General features: G+C 42.9%; 2 protein-coding genes across 2 annotated transcripts in view; one reads left to right on the forward strand and one right to left on the reverse strand.

The window, feature by feature from the left end:
- The window catches only part of mcu (mitochondrial calcium uniporter), a 107,973-nt gene extending 92,818 nt beyond the window's left edge, over positions 1–15,155 (reverse strand). The window contains exon 1 of the mRNA XM_033012420.1: positions 14,927–15,155. Within this exon, the coding sequence (XP_032868311.1) occupies positions 14,927–15,049 (123 nt within the window). The 5' untranslated portion in view covers positions 15,050–15,155. The remainder of the gene's footprint in view (positions 1–14,926) is intronic.
- The window catches only part of micu1 (mitochondrial calcium uptake 1), an 81,326-nt gene continuing 70,914 nt past the window's right edge, over positions 14,342–24,753 (forward strand). Inside the window, exon 1 of the mRNA XM_033012418.1 lies at positions 14,342–14,364. The gene's annotated coding sequence lies outside the window, so the exon portion shown is untranslated. The remainder of the gene's footprint in view (positions 14,365–24,753) is intronic.

Genomic DNA, 24,753 nt, shown 5'->3' on the forward strand with positions numbered 1-24,753 from the left:
ATGTCTACTCCAGAAAAACACCTATAAAACAACTTGGTTGTAGGAATGCAACAGTTCAGGGATACACACGTGATGGAGACAGAGAGATCAAGTAACCTGAAAGAGGTGTCATAAGTGATAGGAGCAGAATTAGGCCATTCGGCCCATCACGTCTGCGCCACCATTCCCTCATGGCTGATCTATCTCTCCCTCATAACCCCATTCTCCTGCCTTCTCCCCATAACTGCTGACACCCGTGCTAATCAAGAAGCTATCTATCTCTGCCTTAAAAATATCCATCAACGCCACCGTGTCGCCTTTGCAGCAAAGGAAATTATAAAGCAGGGATGTATGTGATGTAGCTACATTTCTGACATGCATTTACAGGATTGCTAAAAAACAATACAATCAACACTTCAGCCAATATTTTGGCAAAAAAAAAAAGTTGTATCTGCCCACTGGGTGGGATGAAGAATAAATGTGCATCCTTGTGTACTTTGCCAAAACATTTATTATTAGCTGATGAATCAATCACTTGTAACTATGGCAACAAAACATTTAAATTGAACACTTAATTTGCAAATTTCATTTTAAAACTAATCAAATCTGATTAAAGACCTCCGACCCGAAACATTACCATTTCTCTTCCCACGACTGCAGCAGGAATTAAGAATATTTGCAGCACGTTTTATTCTCAATGCACAAATATATCAAGATGCACTGGAAGAATGTCTAATTTGACTTCAGAGTTACAACATACATTTACAACTGCTCCATCCCAGGTGAGCACATGCATTATTTTGGTTAGTTTATCCACCAATTTGTCAAGGATTTAATATGCATTAGTGCTCAAAATGAAAAGCTGTCAGGTTGATAAAAGAATAGTTCATATTATTGCTGTGGAATCTCATCTCATTTAGTGAGAAACATTGTTTTGCCTTTTATTTTTTAAACGTTAAGGTGCAAGTTTTAGTAGGTAGTGCTATAGTAGGAAAGGCTTGTGGATAGGCCAACGGAAAGAAGTCAAAGTCATAGTCATAGAGTGTGGAAACAGGCCCTTCGTCCCAACTTGCCCATACCAACCAACATGCCCCATTTACACTAGTCCCACTTGCCTGCGTTTGGCCCATATTTGTTTAAACCAGTCCTATCCATGTACCTGTCTAATGGCTTTGTCCACTTTGCGATAGTCCCTGCCTCAACTACCTCCTGCAGCAGCTCGATCCTTCAGCAGAGGCGTGAAAAATATACCCCTCAGATTCCGATAAAATCTTACCCCCTACACCTCCGGTTCTTGTTTCCACCACTCTAAACAAGGTACACTGTGCCTCCAACTGATCGATTCCCCTCATGATTTTCTACACCTCTGTCAGATCACCCCTCATCCTCCTGCGCTCCAGGGAACAAGTGTTAACCACATAACAATAATTTCCCAAAGAAAGGCTTTCCTCATTCACAAATGGAAAAGTCAATGACCCTTGCCGAGGCCACTTAGCAAAGGTTAACTGTCTGTTTGAGCTCGCTCAGGCTTGCCTAATACATATCTTGTAAAATATCAAAATGCTCTTGACTGTCTTTGAGATTTCCTGCAACGATAAAATGTTTATTTATATTGGTGCAAAGAGAATGAATTGATCTGCACCAATTGCTCATAAATTTTATGGGTGATCAAATTCACGAACTCACTGCATTACAGACCAAACGCACTTCTCAGCTTTCATGGCAAGTATACAACCACTGAGCTGAAGGATACAAACTGTTCCTTGCTGTTCAGCCTGCAAATAAATCTAATTTGATTCTCACGTTGAGATTCAAAAATTTAGTCTCATTTTATTTATAGAATAGACTGATGTTCGCATGCAGTATTAAAACAGTGCTACTGCACAACTGTCCTTCCAAAGCAAGATTAAACCATGGTGCGTTGAGCAAACATAGCTGAATTCTTTTGTTAGCTTTAAAATCATGAATGAAATTTAAACTAATTTCTAAAATAGCTGAACCCCCTAAATTCTCCAGCTCCTCGAAATCTTAGACACAAAAACTGGAGTAACTCAGCGGGTCAGACTAGCATTTCTGGAGAAAAGGAACAAGTGATGTTTTGGGTCGAGATCCTTCTTCAGACTGAGAAATCTAGCTTTGTTAATCTCCCTCAGAATCATAAACAGGATTCAGAATCATGTCTTTTAACAAGATTAGCTTTAATTCTAAACTATACATTGAGTTGAGTATACAACTTAAAGGACACCCTCATTCACAAATCAATTTCATGAAACTACACCGCAGTGCTTCTTAAGTTGATGTACCAGTTTACCAGGAATCGGTTCAAGGTTGCAGCAGGATTTGATTCCTGAGAAATCCTCTCCTCATCTGCACTGAATATGATGTAAAGCAGCTGCAGCTCAACATGCACTGGCAATGAAGTTAACTTGGTTTCTCTCCTGCCACTTCTGACGAAGGGTTTCCAACCTGAAACATAATTGTCTTATGGGGCTGTCCCACTGTACGAGCTAATTCAAGAGTTCGACAGACGTCATCCCACTGCTTCCAATATTTTCTGCTTTCAGTTCAGATTTCCACCAATTTTGATCGATTTACGATTCTTCTATTCAATAGCAACATTACCCAAGGTTTTATTTACCTCCTGAATCAGGGGCCACAGTTTAAGAATAAGGGACAAGCCATTTAGAACAGAGATAAGGAAAAACTTTTTCACACAGACGGTTGAGAATCTGTGGAATTCTCTGCCTCAGAAGGAAGTGGAGGCCAATTCTCTGGATGCTTTTAAGAGAGAGTTAGACAGTGCTCTTAAAGATAGCGGAGTCAGGGGATATGGGGAGAAGGCAGGAACAGGGTACTGATTGTGGATGATCAGCCATGATCACAGTGAATGGTGGTGCTGGCTCGAAGGGCCGAATGGCCTACTCCTGCACCTAATGTACTATTTAATTTAATGGCGTTTACGTTTTCTACATTTCATTCGTATCCTTAAAAAATATTTTATGCTATTGTTCTTATTCTATGCTATTGTTCCTACAAAGTGGAACTAATTTCCCCACATTAACATTATCCACCATCATCTTCTTGCCCACTTGTTCAATCTGCATGAGTACCATTCCTACAGGGGTAAATGCACAAATATACAATGCACAGTTGTGAGCTGTAGAAATAAAAAAAATTTTAAAAACTTATTTAGGATTAGGGGCCTTCCAAATTCTTTGCATTCTCCACTGAGCTGCATCCACCATTGTGTTCTAAATTTAAGTCACTAACACAAATTAAGAACAGGTGGAATTCAACACTAATTTACAGAAACTGAACAGGCTTTATCAAGGTAGCAAAACAAAACACACACACTTTACATCACCATCATTTTACTGGTGGCAAAGAACGACAATTTAACGCACAATTTAATTTAAGATGGATAAAAAAAGTTCCAAGTTCGCCATTTGTACCTGAAATGTCTCCCGAGAAAACAAAAGTATTTTTAAATAATTTGATGAGTCAACTACTGCCACAGCATGAAACCAGTGTATTTATAAGTCACAAATACCATCACCTAATTATTCTAAAATATTCCGAGCCAGTGGAAATATTAAAGAATTGGGTAATTCAGAACTACTCTTTTGCAGATGGTATGTGGTGATAAGGAAGAGACTATAGTTTTGTAATTCAGTGGAAATAGATATCAAAACCTTTAGGTATAAATTAGATCCCCTTACGGAGATGACTTAAGGGCCTGGCCCACTTTACGAGCTCATTCAAGAGCTCTCCCGAGTTTAAAAAAAAATCAAACTTGTGGTAGGCACGTAGAATGTACGTTGCGGGTACGTCAGAGCTCGGGATGTCTCTTAGCGGCTCGTAACTCTAATGGCACATACTAGGGAAACGCGGTAAGCTCGTGAAGATTTTTCAACACGTTGAAAAATGTCCACGAGAGCCCCGAGTACCCACGAGCGGCTATTACCGTAATTCTCTGAGTTCGAATCAGGGGAAACTCGGGAGAGCTCTTGAATTAGCTCGTACAGTGGGACAGCCCCATAAGGCAATTATACATCCCTTCTCTAGTATTGGGCAGCTCAGCATCGTTTCTTACTTACAAGATCAGAAACCCATGAACATTCACGATAGTTGACGTTTTGGGTCAGATCGAAGCCTCGACTCTTCATTTCCCTCCACAGATGCTGCTCGACCCACTGAGTTCCTCCAGCAGATAGTTTGTTACTGCACACTCCTACATCTGCAACCTCTTGCGTCGCCATGTGAAAACATCAGCTTTCACTGGCACGCTAATGATGCCTAATGCTGCCACTTCTTTTGATTTTACTTCTTAATTTGTCCATACACATTACATCTATGTAGCACAGTTAATAAATCTTCCGGGCACTTTAAAGATCGCTATGAACAACATTTGATGAGGGGAAACAATACATGTCAGGTGATCCATAATCAAAGAGATAATTTTTCAAGAGTATCTGAAATGAGCATGTGAATAGCAGAGGCTTGGAGGGGATATTTCCAGAATATTTGATCCCAGCTTTTTGAGTGCATGGCAGCCACTCATGAAAGGAATATAGACACAAAGTGCTGGAGTAACCCAGTAGTTCAGGCAGCATCGCTGGGGAAAACAGAAAGATGAGTGATTTTTCAGGTCAGCACCTTTCTTCGGACAGGACATGAAATGGGCAAAAGGCAAGAATTGTACTGACACACAGTCAGCACAGATTTCAGAATGTGAAGACTGTGCTTAACCTTTACCAGAGATTACAGGTGTACATTATCTATTTGATCGCCATATAGTTTAGTGACAAATGGATTTTCAATGCACCGATGCCTGCGGGCAAGGCGTGTCCTTTGGGATGGTAGCAGATGGTGTAGAACATGTTTCGTGAGTCAAAGCCGCTCAATCTAATCAGTTCTTGAGAAGGTGGTTATATAATAATGCAAACTCTAGGTTAATGATCTGGAATAATCTAGCAACGAGTACAAACCCCACCATAGCAGCAGAGGAAAGTTAATCAGTAATGAACTAAATCTGGAATTAAGAAACTATCACCACTAATGGTGGCAAAGAAACTGCTGGATTATTTTAAATGCTTTTATGACTCATGGTGCCACTTAAGAATCAAAGTTGCAATACTCAGTTATCTCCAAGACACAATTCCAAATCTACTCGCGGTTGACTCCTGATCAACTAATTACGAAGCGCAAACCACACAGGAGAAGGGCACAAGCACGGAAATCTTTTGAAAGGGATGCAATGCTGTTAGTTCAATAGCTAGATTAGCTGCCCCATCTGAGCCATTGGCAGGTGTCATCCAGCTTGTGTCACAAACATTTCCTTAAAAAATAAATAGCCATCAAATCACTATGATCATTGCTCAACCCATCTGGTTCAAGGAAGGAGACTATGACCATTAGGAAAAGGGGAGATGCAACGAGACCTGGGTATCATGGTACACCAGTCATTGAAAGTAGGCATGCAGGCGCAGCAGGCAGTGAAGAAAGCGAATGGTATGTTAGCATTCACAGCAAAAGGATTTGAGTATAGGAGCAGGGAGGTTCTACTGCAGTTGTACAGGATCTTGGTGAGACCACACCTGGAGTATTGCGTACAGTTTTGGTCTCCTAATCTGAGGAAAGACATTCTTGCCATAGAGGGAGTACAGAGAAGGTTCATCAGACTGATTCCTGGGATGTCAGGACTTCCATATGAAGAAAGACTGGATAGACTCGGCTTGTACTCGCTAGAATTTAGAAGATTGAGGGGGGAATCTTATAGAAACTTACAAAATTCTTAAGGGGTTGGACAGGCTAGATGCAGGAAGATTGTTCCCGATGTTGGGGAAGTCCAGAACAAGGTCACAGTTTAAGGATAAGGTGGAAATCTTTTAGGACCGAGATGAGAAAAAAAATTTTCACACAGAGAGTGGTGAATCTCTGGAATTCTCTGCCACAGAAGGTAGTTGAGGCCAGTTCATTGGCTGTATTTAAGGGGGAGTTAGATGTGGCCCTTGTGGCTAAAGGGATCAGGGGGTATGGAGAGATGGCAGGTACAGGATACCGAGTTGGATGATCAGCCATGATCATATTGAATGGCGGTGCAGGCTCGAAGGGCCGAATGGCCTACTCCTGCACCTATTTTCTATGTTTCTATTACAACTCCAGACCACCAATGTGGTCAGCATTTATTTTCCTTCTCAATTGAGGAACAATTAGAATGAGTGACAAGTGAAGAGGATAAAGTGCCAACAACATCCATATACTGTGAACAATAAACAAACAAAAATTACAACTCTGGCAACAACCGTGAGAAATTATCATCCATCTGTTTCCTCCTTTATTGGCTACATTTTTAGGCTATGTTGCTGGATAGCAGCAACTCCACATGACATTGACAGTGGATTCTTAAATACCAGCGTAATGGAGCTCCATCAATATTGTAAAAGCACCGAAAATGCAATGGACTCAGTAACCATAACATCCTGAAGTGGTGACAGGGAGCAAGAGGCAAGTATCACCTTTGCACTGCACTTAGCCAATCTTCAGCAGGATAACCATGTTGAAGACTGCATATGTTTAAGAAGGAACTGCAGATGCTGGAAAATGGAAGGTAGACAAAAATGCTGGAGAAACTCAGCGGGTGAGGCAACATCTATGGATCGAAGGAAATAGGCAACGTTTCGGGACGAAACGTTGCCTATTTCCTTCGCTCCATAGATGCCGCCTCACCCGTTGAGTTTCTCCAGCATTTGTGTCTACCTTGAAGACTGCATACCCAGGTTTAAGCCCAAGCCAGTATGCAGCTGCATTCCATTTGTAACCACAATGAACATTTGCGAGAGCGGGAGCCTCTGTGGGTACCCAGCTTCTCCATAGCATATTACCAGTAGAATTTACACCGAGAGCAGGGAATAAATTCGGCAGTATTGTGTTGCCACAGTGGAGAGGGGTTTAAGGAAGTGGGTGGCAACATCTCCAGTTTGATCCATTGGGTAGCAGGCCAAGGGAGATTCCATATCCCCAGTGCACACTTCCTGTCCGTTCCGTTGAGTCCTAGTGAAGAGCAAGTTGCAAAGGAACAAGTAAATGGTTCACCCTAATGGTGGCACTGACGACAATTTCAAGATGCCCCATAGAAAGCATTTTATTGGGATACATCACAACCTGGTGTGGCAACTGCTCTGCCCAAGACCTCAAGAAACCGTGGAAGAGTTGTGAATGCAGCCCAGTCTGTTATGCAAACCAGCCTCCTCTCATCAACCCAATCTACACTTCATGCCCACGCTGCCTCAGTAAAGCACCAAACATTATCAAGGACTAGTCACGTCCCAGTCATTCTCACTCCCTCTCATCAGGCAGAGGATACAAAAACTTGAAAGCACATACCACCACTTTTATGAACAGCTTCTTACCCGCTGTTTTCAGACTCTTGAACAGATCTCTCACATGATAATGATTTATTCCCAATCCTCCAATCTACCTTGAGCGGCCCATGCACTTCAAATAAAAAAATCTGCACTTACTCTGTAGCTGTAACACTGTAATCTGCATTCTTTATTTTCTCTTGTTGCATGACCTAATGTCCAACAAGTGCTGCAACAACCAACACGTGGTGTGATTGCATGTATGGTATGAACTGCCTGTTCAAGTTCAAGTTCAAATTGTCATGTGTCCCTAATAGGACAATGAGATTCTTGCTTTGCTTCAGCACACAGAACATAGTAGGCATTTACTACAAAACAGATCAGTGTGTCCATATACCATAATATAAATATATACACACATGAATAAGCAATATTTTTTGCTGTATGTCGGTATCCATGTCAACAACAAACCAATACCAGCCGTAGTCAATTGATGCTTACATCCCAGCTTGACAGACTGTCCCCATACCCAAAGATGCCTTGTTGCAAACCGCAGAGGTTACCAGCAAACACAGGTGCTCGTATCAGTGCAGGACCTCCGGGTGGCGCCAGCTATGGCTGCCTCGCCAACGGCCTGTCTCTCCTTTCCTTCTTTGCGTTTTCATTGTATGGGTTAAGTGCATGTTTTTAGTGGTCTTTAGCTTGTTTTATGTGAGGGGTTGGGGGAAACTTTTTCTAATCTCTTACCTTGACGGAGATGCGATTTTTTCCCGTATTAAGGAACCCAAACTCTACATTGTACTTTAATCGTGCTTTCATTAATACCAGTCAGTTGTAGCAAAGCTCTCCTACTTTAGCATCTCATTCTCCCTTACATAAAAACATTCTATTCATCTCCCCAATTACTTGGTCTATCATGCTAACTTTGTGCTTCTCTTTTATCTCTCCAGCAAGGTTCTATAGCTTCATGCCAATTAAACACATAATGCAGCACTCAGTCCACCAACCGCTAAAGCAAGCTGTTATTAAATTAAAGCTCAGTTTATCAACCAGAGGTGCTGAATATTGTAATCAAAATGATTATATTGCTTATATTTCAGAGAGCACACACCTGCAGTTCCTTCCTATACATTTCGATGCAATATACCATACTGCATTACAAACCGCAATGACCAATGGATGGCCATTTACTTAAATTAAATGCGATTTTACGACGGGAATCTCCTTGGAGAACGTTCCCAAGTAGACGAGTGATTTAACGGAATTATGCTCTCCATTCATGTGATAGGAGCAGAATTAGGCCTTTTGGCCCATCAAGTCTACTCCACCATTCAATCATGGCTGATCATTCTCTCCCTCCTAACCCCATTCTCCTGCCTTCTCCCCATAACCTCTGACACCCGTACTAATCAAGAATTCTGTGGTCACCTCTGCAGAGCAGAAACTAGTTAACTCCTGTCCTGCATTTCATTAAGCAGCACCTTAGTGATCTTAATTAATATAGTGTGAAACTATGGAGAAAAATATTCAAGTAATAATGTAGAAGTCAACAGAAGGGTCCTTTCACACAAAGTCTGATGGAATTTAAAAAAAAATTTTTTTAAATCACATGATACTATTACAAAGTCATGCATAGGAGTGTCCTGACTAATGATCATCCCTTCATAGTCACCAAAAATATATTATCCAACCACCCCTATATTGCCATGAGAAACTGCTGTGTCATGAGAAACTGCTGTGTAGAAATCATTTCCTACATTACAACAATTACTACACTGCAGTAGTAATTAAAATTAGGGATTTAGGAAATAAGAATACCAAGGGCTTGAAAAGAAAATCTTCCTTTGATAAAAATATACTCATTCTTCTCCCAGTAAGTACAACCTTTAAGTAACCTCATTCCATTGGCAAAGTGTCACCGGCAAGAGAAAAATCAGATTACATTTCTCAGCACATATAAGACTGTTCCTCTTGAAGACCAATGTTAAAATCTCCAGCCTCCGTGTCAACTTCATTATCTGCCGCCTTAAATTTAATCTTCAGACTTCAAACATGGCCCTTAAACTTATATGCAACCTTTTTTCCAAAGTGAATTAATAACATATTTGACAAAACATTTGGGGAAAAATGTTAAACTGACAATAGGCCATGCAGTGTGCAGGTGTATTATGATGGATGGGATGCTCAAATCTATTACCCAGAGGATGGGTTGGTCATTATTCATGTCCTGCACTTTATACACTAAATATTGCTGTCATATATACACACACAAATATATATACATACACATATACACACACACACACTATATATATACACATATATATACACACACACACACACATATACATAAATTCAAGGGAACTATATTTTCCAAGTGCCTCGATTCACTGAACTCAATTAACAAATCGCTGCAGCTAAACTATTTGGCACCATGTTTCACACCCCAATGTCACATTTACGAAGTGTGGCTACCATCACAGTTTTGGAGGGATAAACTAATTGATGCCAGAACAATCTGTACATATTCTTTTACATAATGAATCTGGAAAATCCTTGTTACATTCTGAAGCTTTTCCAGTCTTTCTTATATGTTCTATGCTTTTAAAATGGAGATGATTAATTTTGGAGAAGTTAATGCTGATGAGGTTTGGAGGAGATAGGTCAGTTCAAGCATTCACACTCACATTGACCAAAGACCTGTTCCTTCATTTTTTACATGTTAAATATTTTGATTAACAAAATTATCTGCCAGATGATATTTCCTATTGAAGTCTATGTTGATCATATGATACCATTGAAGTCAATGCCAGGAGAATTACATTAATATGCAGCCTGGGAATCTCTCTCTAGTTTCACCTCAACAAGCTTTCAGCAACTGCATAGTTCTCATATTTCACTTCCCCAGTATCATGTCAGATATTTAAAATATAATGGGGAACCTCCATTATTATGGAAATGAAATGAAAACCAGTTGTGGTGACAGCACAAATATCATTCAAGCGAAAGAACCCTCCAACCATACAAATGGATCTATAACATTCATGCAGACAGAGTCTCAAAACCAGAACGAACCCTTGTAGATAAGGGCTCAACTATTGTCACCTCAACTCTTGGGAGTTAGGGTTGAACCTGTACCTATTGGACCCAAAGGTGAGAATGGAACAAAGTCATGTTGATGCATTTTCTCCCAACACCCTGCATATGACTTCATTGCCAACTTCTTAGTTTTTACTCAAAGGGCACATTTAACCCAAAGCTCTGATAACAACAATCATTGGATACATTCAAGACAGTTGAGCATCTCCAAAGAGAGAAAAACAATGTTAAAACCTTAGCTTTGTAATCTTTTACCAACAGTCAGGGGAGGTATCATTAACCCAAAATGTTAACTGTTATTTCCATGTTTTTTTTCATTACTTCCTACTTTTTGTAAACTTCAGATTTTCAGCATCAGCATGCATTTTGCTTTCATGTCAGCAACAATGATCCTAATTGGGAACAACTTAAAATAAAAAGCCAGGTGCAAAACAGCTGAGGAATACCGACAGCAATTGGCTCAATACCAGCATTGACTCAACAGAGTTATGATGGGCCTAACTATTATTAAGTTCTGTAGCGTTCTTCTGCAGTCTTGATCAAATCAATTCTTCACGCTAGGCTTGAGCCTGTACCCTTTTGATTCAGAGGCATGAACACTCCCAATAGATGCAACAAACACAACTGACTATATTCAGGATAACTGCACAGCCCACTCTGAAGAAGACCAGTCTGAAGAAGGGTCTCGACCCGAAACGTCACCCATTCCTTCTCTCAAGAGATGCTGCCTGTCCCGCTGAGTTACTTCAGATTTTTGTGTCTATCTTCGGTTTAAACCAGCATCTGCAATTCCTTCTTCCCCACTTCAGCATCTCTCTAGTAAAGTCATTAACTCCCAAGGCATGCCAGATTCTACCAGGATCAGCAAGTGCAACATTTAACACGACCTGAAACGTTGCCTATTTCCTTCGCTCCATAGATGCTGCCTCACCCGCTGAGTTTCTCCAGCATTTTTGTCTACCTGCAACATTTAACCTGTCATTTTTAGGCTCTTGGCATGAGGTTAATCAGTATGATGACCCAACAGGTTCAGGCATCCTTCATTCAGGCCCCCTCCCACATTTATTCATCTAACCCTAACAACGGGTCGCTCTCTTAATTAATGTCAATAGCTTGCACATTTTTGGTAGAACAACACCACTGAATATCGATAGAGCAAAAACAATATTTTCCTTTAACAATGACAGTGGTGCAGCAGTAGAGTTGCTGCCTTACAGCGCCAGAGACCAGAGTTCAATCCTGAATGTGGATGCTGTCTGTACGGAGTTTGTACAATCTCCGTGACCGTGTGGATTTTCTCCAGGTGCTCCAGTTTCCTCCCACACTCTAAAGACATACAAGTTGTAGGTTAATTGGCTTCTGCAAAGTGTAAATTGTCCCTAGTGTGTAGGATAATGCTTGTGAAAGAGCAATTGGTGGTCGGTGCAGACTTGGTGGGCCAAAGGGCCTATTTTCACACTGCATCTCTAACGTCTAAAAGTCTAAAGTTAAAGCTGCCTTTCATAAATTGCAACATGGGGCAAAGCATTCTGCCACGAGAGTCTGAATTTTGGAAGAACACTCATCACAGAGAAGATTTCAGGAAGCACTGATATACACATTAATGTCTAGAATGAATTTAAACTGTAGAAACTATTGGAAATCTGTGGCTCAGGAAAGCTGCACTAAAGAGTAAACAATTATCATATTTTGCATGTTATAACAGAGTTGTCAGCACTCACTTCTGAGCCAGTGTTCCTAGAGACTAGAACACTAAAATCATGATTGGTGTCCCAGTACAGTACTGAGGCAGTGCTGCACAGGTGAAAGCTTCATCCTTCAGAAGATAGCAAAATAAGACGCGAACTGCCTTCTCAGGTGTAATAAACTTTCAGCAGAGAAGACAAAAAATCCAAAGTGTGCTGGCTTTGATGCCTTTTCAAATCAAGCATAATAAATTAAACATCTGGAATGGTGCTTGAAGGAGCTTTCTGTCCACAAACTAGCTTCCGCACTTTCAGCATTACAACATTCTCCATACTTCACTGGCTGTAAAGCACTTGGAATCACCCCAAGGGTGCAAATGGGCTATATAAATGAAAGCCTTACTTTCTTTCACAATGGACCAAGTGTGACCATTTGGATGACTGACATTGTTTGAGTGAGTACACTATTGAGACCACATTTATCATGCTCACATTCAGAGTGAACAGATCATTTAACATATTACATTCTAACCTCAAGTGCCTCCAAACTTAAACAACCGCTTGCCTTGTCCTCTCCAGATAGTACACAATCTTGTTCATTATCTTTATAAATATTTGAATCCACTTGTTTGTATCTTTGTCTCATGACAGTCAGTCCTATGTATTTATTTTTAAATTCTTCATTAATATTAAAGTACATTAGTCAAATCTCCGTCAGACAAGTGTTTTATCCTCCCCAACACATCAAAGCCTTGAAACACACCATGCATCAAGGTAATCAGAATATATATGTGAGAACACCAGAGTGATTCCTGCATTATTTTCTCCCGCTCTGATTGAGTGTGAATTACATGGCCAAATAGCTCTGTTCAAGGGAGGTTTCTATTATTTGCTACCTGTGGGGCTGTCAAATATGTTGCCTACATGTTCACAATTGTTATTGAGACGCCAGCTGAAATTGCCCCCCAAGATAGCTTTGCATTGACTCGTGGAAAGATGGAAATTGAGTAATCCAAAAACACACATGCAGATTCTATAAAGTGATGAACCTTTCAAGTGTTGGACATGAAACGTTGCCCCGAAACGCTATTTACTAATTGCTGGCTTTGAAAGAATAGAAAAGATTTAGTGGATGCAAACCTTCATTTTAGAGAACTATGGGTGCAAATGTAAATGGGTAATTCGGAACTCAGTCAACTTCAATATTTCAAGTGAGAGCAAACTTACTTCAAGGTGGAATAGATATGTAGAAGTTGAATAGCATGACACACTGAGCCATAACTCATTTGTAATTTTGTTTAGGTCCAGTTTGGATGTAAACATATCCACCTGTTCATCAGGAATCTACCCCCAACTTCATGTGTGCAGTATTGAAACACAGCATATCGCATTCAGATACCGCAGACAATACCAGGGGAAAATATGGATGATTTCACTTCATACCCCCTTCTCTTGGCACTGCCAGTGTGCTGAGGAACACACACAAGGTGGGCCAAACACCTAATAGCTCATATGAGCCGCAAAGATTTCTCAGTGGAACTGAAGCCTAAAACTGACACCCATCTGTCCTTGCTCTTGATCAGCTAATCCAGATTCAACCCCCTCGTCTTTCTCTGCTGTCCACTGATGGAACAAACTCGCCGAGCAAGCGAAACAACTTATTTGTGGAGGTTTGCCCCAGTCCCGAGAATAGTTTGGCAAGGTTAGTCCTCTCAGTTTTTCTGCCTCTCGGTATCTGGCACCATCCTCCTCGAGCAAGACGTAAAGCAACGAAGCTGCCTCCATCCCCACTTGTACGAAGTGTCTGATGCTGCCAGGCACATTGAGATAGATCTACTATCACGGGAATTAACTCGTACATAGATAGATTCACCATCGGGGTGAATGTGGGATGAGGGGCGAGTCAAACTCAGACACTGTACCATATGTTTCCATATCGTTAGACTGGATTACTGCGGCATGCAAAAAAAAATCATGTTGATGCCAGAAGATTGGGACGGGCACACACACACTCTGATGATTCAGATCATATCTCCACACCCGTCTCGCAGCCACTACAGGCAAGCACTAGTTTTAGATTCCACTTTACAACCAGAGGTGGAAGGGGAAGTGTCGAGGGGCGGGGTCCATAATGAATTCCTGGTCATAATCCAAAACAGATCACCAGTGTGAGCGCTATAACGTGGTGTGTGTGTGTGTGTGGGGGTCTTTGCAGTTACTTGTTACCCGGCCCTGCGGTAAGTAACAATTTTACTGTCTTATTTCCTCTCGCTTCCTATCTGAAGCTTCCAAACCAGGAAGATAATGTTGCCTCGCTCGTCCCCGTGTCGGCAGCACTGCTTATACCTACCATTCTTCCGGGGAAAAAACAGCATCAACTTTTAATCTAAGCTCTTGGGCAGATTGGCCAGGTTGCCTCTTGGACTCCAGCCACCCCAATGAAGAAAGGTCACCGACCTGAGACCTTAACTCCACTTCCCCCCTCCCTACAGATGGACATTTCTATCACGTCCTGCTTTTATGTTAGTGGGGGATAACTAACTGCTGTGGGAGGTGAGCAGTCTGCCTTGTGGGCTCTCATTAACCCCCTTTTCCCTCTCCCACCCCCTCTCTCTTTCACACATCAACACACGCTGAATGTCTTTCCCAAGGGGGGAACAGGAGCCCGTCCAAAGCCGCACTCCCTGCCACTCCCCTGATGGGAGGAGGACTCGCCGCTGTAATCTTCCGGGAAGGGGGGACCTGGAGCTGTCCCTGTGCCCAAAGATCCTGTAGCAATTTGTGCCTGTCCTGACTCACCGTCCGCTGTGGTTGCCGCTGTCTGCTGAGAGCCAGCCCGCTGAAGCCACCGCCGCCTCCTCCACCCGCTGCCCGAGTGCTCCCCAGAGCGGCCGCAAGTAGAGCCCTTGCCGCAATCGCCATCGCTGAAGTGTAGCCAATTCCCCCCGAAGTGGCTCCGCAGCGGCAGTCGGGGCCACGCCAGGGCTGGGAAGCATTGGGGGAAAGGGCGGATCCCCACTGCCACCATCACTCATGCTTCCACACCAATCACATCTCAACCCTTCATGCACGAAGGTGGGCTTCCCAGTTGTCGCTCAAACGCTCCACCATTCGCAAGCTGCATGTGTGTAGAGAAGGAGGGACTGGAACCGGCGTGTTCTCAACCTTTCCATCAAGGCAGGAGAAGCCTTGGTTGGCTTGGTGCAGCAGGAGGGCGTACACTCCGGCACTGTGACCAATCGGGGCTGTGTCATTCACAAGACTGGGAACTAACTGTCTGCAGTTGTGAAGGTCGATTCACTTTTTCCCTTTTTGTTACTCCAAGATTCGTAAATCTTGCAAAACCAGAAGCAGATGTCACATTGACTTCAATTCAACTGTATTAATATCAACTTGATTATCAGTAACGGGTTTAGGCATTCACATAACATTTGTGAAAATTGCTGAATGAATCTAGACTTGTTTTCTTTCAAGTAAATCAATTTCCTTTATCCACCTATGAAGACGCAACCTTCGTCTTTTAACTTTTAATATGTACTCTTAATAAATACTTTTAACTAGTCGTGCGTTAACTAAACAAATTAGTTACAATATAATTGCCAACTGTTCAGAGATATACATTACTATAACCAACTAGCAACGTTGAAATTATGAGCGCGTGTGTTTAGGTTTAACATATCTCAACGCTGCAATCAACAAATGCGCAGAAACATTGCGAGATAGCATTTAATATTCCTTTATAAGGGCTTGGCAAACACTTTTGGAAAAAATGAAGCCGTTCCTTCCTGGACAATGCTCAGTTTTAATTTGTTTTATGACATTTTCTTTTACCCTACCTCGTTCTCCACACTCATCGTCATTTTCCTTTGATTTCTACCTTTCTGCTTTGAAGATTTGCCTTCATCTTGTGTGTCCATGACCTTTTTATACCAGTATTGTGCACTAAATCGATCCTCTTACAATTCCAGTCTCTGCCCTTCATTACAACTTTATATTCAGGTATTCTCTCCGGCAAACTCAGCTGAAGATTTCATTCCTTGCATAAATACACTTTCAATGGATAACAACCTGACCTTGTGTGGTGTATCAAGATCTTCATGGTTGGTTCGTGAGCATCAATTATCACTTTTGAATAATAGCAACTACCAAACTTAAGTCTATATGAAGTCAAGAAGTCTACTTTACCCAAAATTGGGAATTCTGTTTGTCATCCTAATTCAAAAGTACTAACACCATCTGAATTTCTCTCTATCGGCATTTTGTGGTCAACAAAATATTTTGCAGAATATTGTGTTATTAATTCAAGTTCCATGAATCAACCCAGATACAAGCCAAGTCAAGTCAAGTCAAGTTTATTTGTCACATACACATACGAGATGTGCAGTGAAATGAAAGTGGCAATGCTCGCGGACTTTTGTGCAAAAGACAAACAACCAAACAAACTATAAACGCAATCATAACACACATATTCTTTTACATAATAAATAATGGAAGGAAAAACGTTCAGTAGAGTTAGTCCCTGGTGAGATAGGCGTTTACAGTCCGAATGGCCTCTGGGAAGAAACTCCTTCTCAACCTCTCCGTTCTCACCGCATGGCAACGGAGGCGTTTGCCTGACCGTAGCAGCTGGAACAGTCCGTTGCAGGGGTGGAAGGGGTCTCTCATGATATTGTTGGCTCTGGAGTTGCACCTCCTGATGTATAGTTCCTGCAGGGGGGCAAGTGAAGTTCCCATAGTGCGTTCGGCCGAACGCACTACTCTCTGAAGAGCCTTCTTGTCCTTGGCAGAGCAATTCCCAAACCAGATGGTAATGTTCCCGGACAAGATGCTTTCCACCGCCGCTGCGTAGAAGCACTGGAGGATCCTCAGAGACACTCTGAATTTCGTCAATTGCCTGAGGTGGTAAGGGCGCTGCCTTGCCTTACTCACGAGTGCTGAGGCGTGTGATGCCGATGTCATATCCTCGGAGATGTGGACTCCCAGATATTTAAAACAGTTCACCCTATCCACAGGATCCCCATTTATCCTCAATGGAGTGTACGTCCTCGGATGATGTGCCCTCCTAAAGTCCATGATCAGCTCCTTCGTTTTTTTGATGTTCAAGAGGAGGCTATTATCCTGGCACCAGAGTGCTAGACCAGCCACCTCCTCCCGGTAGGCCTTCTCGTCGTTGTCTGAGATCAGGCCCACCACCACAGTGTCATCAGCAAACTTAATTATTGAGTTGGAGCTGAACCTAGCCACACAGTCATGTGTGTACAGGGAGTACAATAGGGGGCTGAGGACGCAACCCTGGGGCGATCCTGTGCTCAGGGTGAGGGACTTCGATGTATTCCCTCCCATCTTGACTACCTGGGGCCTGGCGGTGAGAAAGTCCAGGACCCAGGCACACAGGGAGGTGTTGAGCCCCAATTCCATTAGCTTCCCGGCCAGTCTGGTGGGGACTATCGTGTTGAAGGCTGAACTGTAGTCTATGAACAGCATCCTCACGTAGCCCCCCTTCTGGCTGTCCAGATGGGAGAGAGCGGTGTGCAAGACCTGGGAGACCGCATCGTCCGTGGATCTGTTCGGACATAATATGCGAACTGCAACGGGTCCATGTTCCGAGGGAGGAAGGCGCAGATGTGTTTCTTCACCAGCCTCTCAAAGCATTTCATGACTACCGAGGTAAGGGCCACCGGACGGTAGTCATTCAGACAGGCTGGGGAGGCATTTTTTGGTACCGGTACAATGATGGATTTTTTGAAGCAGGCAGGGACCACGGACTTGTCCATGGAGAGGTTGAATAATGTAGTGAGCACTGGAGCTAGCTGCGTAACACAGGACTTGAGTACTCGCCCCGAGATGCCATCGGGGCCTGCAGCTTTTCTCGTGTTCACCCGTGTCAGAGCCCTCCTCACGTCGTGCTCGGACAGCGAGAATGTGTGCACATTCCTTGCTTCAGCTTCGGTAGCCAGCCCGCTGGCGGTATTGTCGATAGTCGGCAGACCTGGAGTGGCGTTGCCCCTCTCGAAACGAGCGTAAAAGGAGTTCAGGTCATCAGCTAGGGAGGTGCCGGCACTTGCGGATGAGGGAGGGGTGCTCCGGTAGTTGGTTACAATCCGTAGCCCCTGCCACAGGCTTCTGGTGTCCTGCTGCTCCATCTGTAACTCCATCTTGTCTCTGTACCTTATCTTTGCGTCCTTCACCGCCCTTCGCAGTCGGTAGGACTCTGCCTTGTAGACGTCCATGTTTCCTGATGCCAGGCCCGAGTTGTAGGCAGCGGTGCGAGCATTCAGGGCCACACGAACAGACCTGTCTACCCAGGGTTTTTGGTTTGGAAAGGTGCTTACCCTTACCGTGGGGACGATGTTGTCGGTTACTGTTGCGATGAAGTCCGTGACTGCTTCCGCGAACTCACTGACGTCACTGGAACTTGCTTCGAACATATTCCAGTCGACATCACTCAGTGCATCTTGCAGCATGGCCTCTGACTGGTCGGACCACCGCTTTACGTCCCTCGTCTCTACCGCTTCCCGAACTATCCTCTGTTTATACTCCGGCAACAGGAAAATGGCAGCGTGGTCAGATTTTCCTAGGGGAGGGAGTGAAACGGCCTTGTAGCCTTTCCTGAACGGTGTGTAGCAGTGGTCCAAAGTTCTCTCCCCCCTGGTGGCACACGTGATGTGTTGGTAGAAGTTCGGCATGACCTTCTTGAGATTTGATTTATTAAAATCTCCAGCCACCACCATAGCCGCATCCGGGTACTTGTTTTGATGTCGACATAGCACATCGTGTAGGGCCGATAGTGCCATGTCGGTGTCCGCCTGCAGTGGAATGTAGACAGCTGTGACGATCACTGAGCCGAACTCCCGGGGAAGGTAGAATGGGCGGCATGAGATTTCCTGAAATTTCTTGAAATTAATTTTCTTTGACAATTGCTGGCACCATTTTTGCTGCATTAATAATATGAGATAAATCATAAGTGCAAATCTTTTTGTTTCATTCCTGCATTTTGGTCTCAGAAAAAAAGCACAATTTTCAAAGATCATTCTGATTATTCTGCTCATTCTTCTAAAGAACACTATTTCTTCCCAATTTATAATCTTACCTCTCTTGAATGATTGTGAAGTCTTTCCATTCAATATACTACCCTGAATCTATTTGTTGTACTGATCACTCACAGTATAATTAGCCAGTACTTAATAGATATCAATGTAATAAAGCATATCATCAGATCTGAAGGTAGACAAAAATGCTGGAGAAACTCAGCAGGTGAGGCAGCATCTATGGAGCAAAGGAAATAGGCGACATTTCGGGTCGAGATCCTTCTTCAGACTGATAGATGGTGGTGCGGGTAGAAGAAAGGAAGAGGCGGAGACAGTGGGCTGTGGGAGAGCTGGGAAGGGGAGGGGAAAGTAGGAGAAAGCAGGGACTACCTAACATTGGATAAGTCAATTTTCATACCGCTGAGGTGTAAACTAAACAAGCAAAATATGAGGTGCTGCTCCTCCAATTTACGATGGACCTCACTCTGGCTATGGAGGAGGCCCAGGACAGAAAGGTCGGATTCGGAATGGGAGGGGGAGTTGAAGTGCTGAGCCACCGGAAGATCAGGTTGGTTAATGCGAACCGAGCGGAGGTGTTGGGCGAAGCGATCACCAAGCCTACGCTTGGTCTCACCAATGTAGAGCAGCTGACATCTAGAGCAGCGGATTCAATAGATGAGGTTGGAGGTGGTGCAGGTGAACCTCTGCCGCACCTGGAAAGACTGCTTGGGTCCTTGGATGGAGTCAAGGGGGGAGGTAAAGCGGCAAGTGTAGCATTTCCTGTGGTTGCAAGGGAAAGTGCCAGGGGTGGGGTGGGGTGGTTTGGGTGGGAAAGGACGAATTGACCAAGGAGTTACGGAGGGAGCGGTCTCTACGGAAAGCCGAAAGGGGAGGAGATGGGAAGATGTGGCCAGTGGTGGGATCCCGTTGGAGGTGGCGATCTGAAAGTTCTTTTGGCAGTATGTCCTCTTGGTGTGCAGCTGTGATTTAATTTGTTAATATTCAAGCTAAATTTATGTTCTATTTTTATATTCCATCTCTAAAGTGCCTCTTAAATAGAGTTATTGAGCACAGATTTTTCTATACTAAGGATGTAAGGGGTATTGGAATCACGTGGGAGGATGGAATTGAGCTTACTGTTTAAGTTATTGTTTAGCAAAACATGCATGAATCATTTTATTCCTATAATGCAAAATCAGATTTCCTTAGATCTTATAAATCTGGAATAAATGCAGGAATATTCAACAGGTCATGCAGCATTTGTGAAGAGAGAAAAGTATTCTTATGTTTCTCAGCGACTATCCAACCCATCATGTCTGTGCTAGTTATCGAAATAACCAATTCCCCTCATTTCTCGGTGTTCCTCATGGTTCCTGTGAAAGTCACTGTAGAACCTGTTCCGGCACTTATCGGATCTTGTCTATAATGTGTTACCGCCCTCCAGAATTCGTGGCAGATTACCTTAAATCTGTGAGCACTGGTTACTGAATAATGAAAGTGATTTTTTTACTATCTGTTCCTGTCAGACAATGTTTCCAATCAAGTCTGAAAAACAATGCTTCTCTAACCCAACCACACATTTAAGTTCTCTGTCAATAGAGGTCAGCTGTACGGCCATTCTCTCTGTATTACTTCCAGGGATCAGTTGCTTATTTTACATCTGATAGTTAGAATGAAATTTCCTGTATGAAAGTGTCAAACGGCTATTTGCATCAGAACCACAATGGAAAACCAGTTGCTTGGATATGAATTATTTTTAGGTGTACTTCCTTGTGTGGCATTTCAAACTGAACTGAGTGATCAGAAGTAGGCGTGGGGGAAATGAGTAACACACCTATCCTCCACGAAGGCAGTGCACAAACACAATTTAATACACACCCATCCTCTAGGTAAGCAATACACAAACACGTTCTAATACATTTGCCACCAGCAAGAAGCTGTTATTCATTACACAGAGACATTTATTTGCATCACAATATAAGGCGTTGGCAATGTGGAATTTGGTACAACAATATTTTAAAGATTAATGGGTTGATATAACAGGCATACACTGGTGCTAATTAGAAAGTCATATCTGTATTTCAAAACTTACTGAATGTCCATCAATGCTGCACTGCTTTCCCACTGGTGTATCACATTGAATTTTATTTGAATCTTCAATCCAGAACAAACAACAAACAGGCAACAATACCACCAATGGATTAAATTTTCCACTTAAATGTATGAAAAGTTATATTTTAGCACCTGAAGGTGGGATTCTACAGAAACTGATTTTAGGATTTAAGCCATGGGTGGATCATCTAATTGTGAAGTTGGTAAGGCTGAAAATTTTGGAAATGACAATATGATTTTTTAAATATGATTCCCCCCCCCCCCCCCCCCCCTTAATTTTTCCTAATGAATTGTCAAACTTTAGTTTTGAAGAAAGGTTAGCGGCACATTACCATTGGATAAAATTAGAATCTGATCTGAACCCAATCTGAGCAGAGTTAATTCAATGGAGGCACAAGTAACTGCTGATGCTGGAATCTTGAGCAAAACACAAAATGCTGGAGTAAACCAGCGGGTCAGGCAGCATCTGTGGAGGAAGTGGATAGGCAACATTTTGGATTGGGTCCCTTCTTCAGACTGGCTGTAGGGAGGAGAAAGCTGGGAAAGAAAGGTGAGGGCAGTCCAACACCCCCCCCCCCCCTCCCCCTCATCTGTAACCACCTAGTACTTTCCAGGCGTTGGCCCACCCCACCTGTTTTTGTCCAACTTTCTCCCTTCTGCTGCAATGTCTGATGAAAGGTTGCAATCCGAAACATTGCCTATCCATTCCCTTTGCCATACTCACTGATTTTCTCCAACACCTTGAGTTTTGCAGTCAATTCAAACATCCTATAATCATTCATCATTGAGTTTATGTGCCCAATTAGATGATGTACTCAAGTTTAGAGTCGTTTAGTTTAGCGCGGAAACAGGCCCGTCGGCCCACCGAGTCCGCGCCGACCAGCGATCCCTGCACATTAACACTATCGTACACACATCAGAGACAATTTACATTCATACCAACCCAATAAACCTACAGACATGAAAGTCTTTAGAGTAATGTGAGGAAACCAAAGATCTCGGAGAAAACACATGTAGGTCACAGGGAGAACGTACAAACTCCGTACAGACGGCACCCGGGTCTCTGGAGCTGCGAGACCTATAAGGCAGCAACTCTACCTGTGGCTGGAATGAACCCGTTCAGTCGATTCAAATATGAACCGAGCTAAAATACTCACAGGTTTCTCCATTCCCAATCTGACCCAGCCCAATGCAACTCAGGCATTCAAAGAACAATTTGTTATGCTGCACATTTATCCTATAGATCAAGAACAGAGGCCCCATGCAACAGTACAGATTAACCCAAGACCTCTTACAGATAAATCTGGAAGAGTATATGCTGTTATTTTGACATTGAGCAGGTTATCCCTGCTGTTCTGACATATATTTATACCTTAATCAATATCACTAAACCAGACTGACAGGTCAATATTACAGTGTTGTTTATGGCATTTTGCTGTGGACAGATTAAGTTGAATGTTTTCCACATGAAAAAGTGGCCATCATTCATCGACCACAGAACATGCTGGAACATCACTACAAATCCACGCATATCTTCATTATTCGTACAAGACTCCAAATGCAAATTAAGAGCTTTTAACTTATCCAAAAAGGACTTACGATTTTGAAAATGTCAATTTGGTTCAGTTTGGAATAGTTTCTCATCAATAATAAGGAAAGACATGATTTGTAGGGCTTTCATGATCTCAGGGTCCCCTTCATGCTTCAGAATCAACAACGCACTTTTGAAGTGCTGTCAAATATGGGCAAATATTGCAGCTATTTTATTAACAGAGTGGTCCCACAATCAGCAACGTAATAAAAAGATTGTGTTTTCCATAGTGTTCATGCAAAACTAAATATTGGCCAGGACACATGAAAATACAGATGCTTTACTGCACATGGCCACTTGCAGGGATACCTGGGACCACAGGTTAGCATAATTTCCGAATGACAGTACTCTAAACATCCTATAATCATTCATCGTTGAGTTTATGTGCCCAATAAGATGATGTACTCAAGTTTAGTGTGGTTTAGTTTAGCGCGGAAACAGGCCTGTCGGCCCACCGAGTCCGTGCCGACCAGCGATCCCTGCACATTAACACTATCCTACACACACCAGGGACAATTTACATTCATACCAACCCAATTAACCTAGTCTTTGGAGTAATATGAGGAAACCAAAGATCTCGGAGAAAACACATGTAGGTCACAGGGAGAACGTACAAACTCCGTACAGCTGTAAGGCAGCAACTCTACCGCTGCACCACCGTGCTGCCTTGTGGCTGGAATGAACCCATGACATCCGGGTTTGTCACGATTGAGTCAGAGCCAATGTTTAAGAAGGAACTGCGGATGCTGGAAAATTGAAGGTAGACAAAAATGCTGGAGAAATTCAGCGGGTGAGGCAGCATCTATGGAGCGAAGGAAATAGGCGACGTTTCAGGTCGAGACCCTTCTTCAGACCCAATTCAGAGCCAATGGTATTTGTGAGTAGGCTCTTGATGGCAGGCTGACTGCCCATGCAGTACTGAACAAATTCTGCAGGACACTATAAATCTGAATCAGTGTCTGTACATTTGAGAGGAAGAAAACAAGAATTACTTTTCAAGGAACTGGTGCCATGGACAACTCACTTCAAAAGAACCCATAAAACAGAACAAAGTGTTACTCGTGTGGTGAATGTTCTATAAGTGCTCAACATGTCCAGCAATATCAATGAGGACAGAAATGTCAACTTTTCAGATCAGGGATCCATTAATACTGGAAGACTGAGAAGACAAGTGTGTTTAATTTGCAGAGGGCAGAAGGTGAAGCGACAAGAGCGAATCTTATCCATTTTTCCAATACCTGATCTCGCTCCTTCTGTGCTGGGCCAGAACAAACACAGAGTTTCTCTGGTCTTTACATTCCTCCCAACCCGCCTCTGCATTCAATGGACCATCCCTCCCACAATCAGACGCTCATTGCTCTCCACTCCCCTCTCAGCATATCAAAGGGTTCACTCCCTTCGCGACTCCTGTGCCTGCTCTTCCATCCTGACTAATCACTCCCCGACTTACGGCACTTCGCCATTCTACCACGGGAGGTGCTGCACCCATCCTTTCAATTCTTCCCTTCCCTACATCACCTAATTTCCAGGTAAGACACCAATTCATTTGCACGTCTTTCAATATAATGTACTGTATTCAGTGTTCATAATTTGCACTATTTATATTTGAGAAACTAAATGCAAATTGTGTGATCGCTTTGCAGAACAACTGTGCAAAGTCCACTGGAGTGACCCTGAGCTTCAGTTTGCTTGCCAATTTCATTCATAATCCCACTCCCATTCTGAACTTCCTGTCCTCTCCCATCAGAATATCTGTTTCCTATATTTTAGAATTTTATCTTTGTTATGCCAGTAGTTTAACATTTGTATTTTACTCCTTGGAATTCTATCCACCTCTACAGCAAATAGTTGTGTTGGCCACCTTTCATCAATGCAATGAAAAACATAAGTTTCTC

The sequence above is a fragment of the Amblyraja radiata genome, chromosome 37 (assembly GCF_010909765.2).
Source record: "Amblyraja radiata isolate CabotCenter1 chromosome 37, sAmbRad1.1.pri, whole genome shotgun sequence".
Taxonomy (NCBI): Eukaryota; Metazoa; Chordata; class Chondrichthyes; order Rajiformes; family Rajidae; genus Amblyraja; species Amblyraja radiata.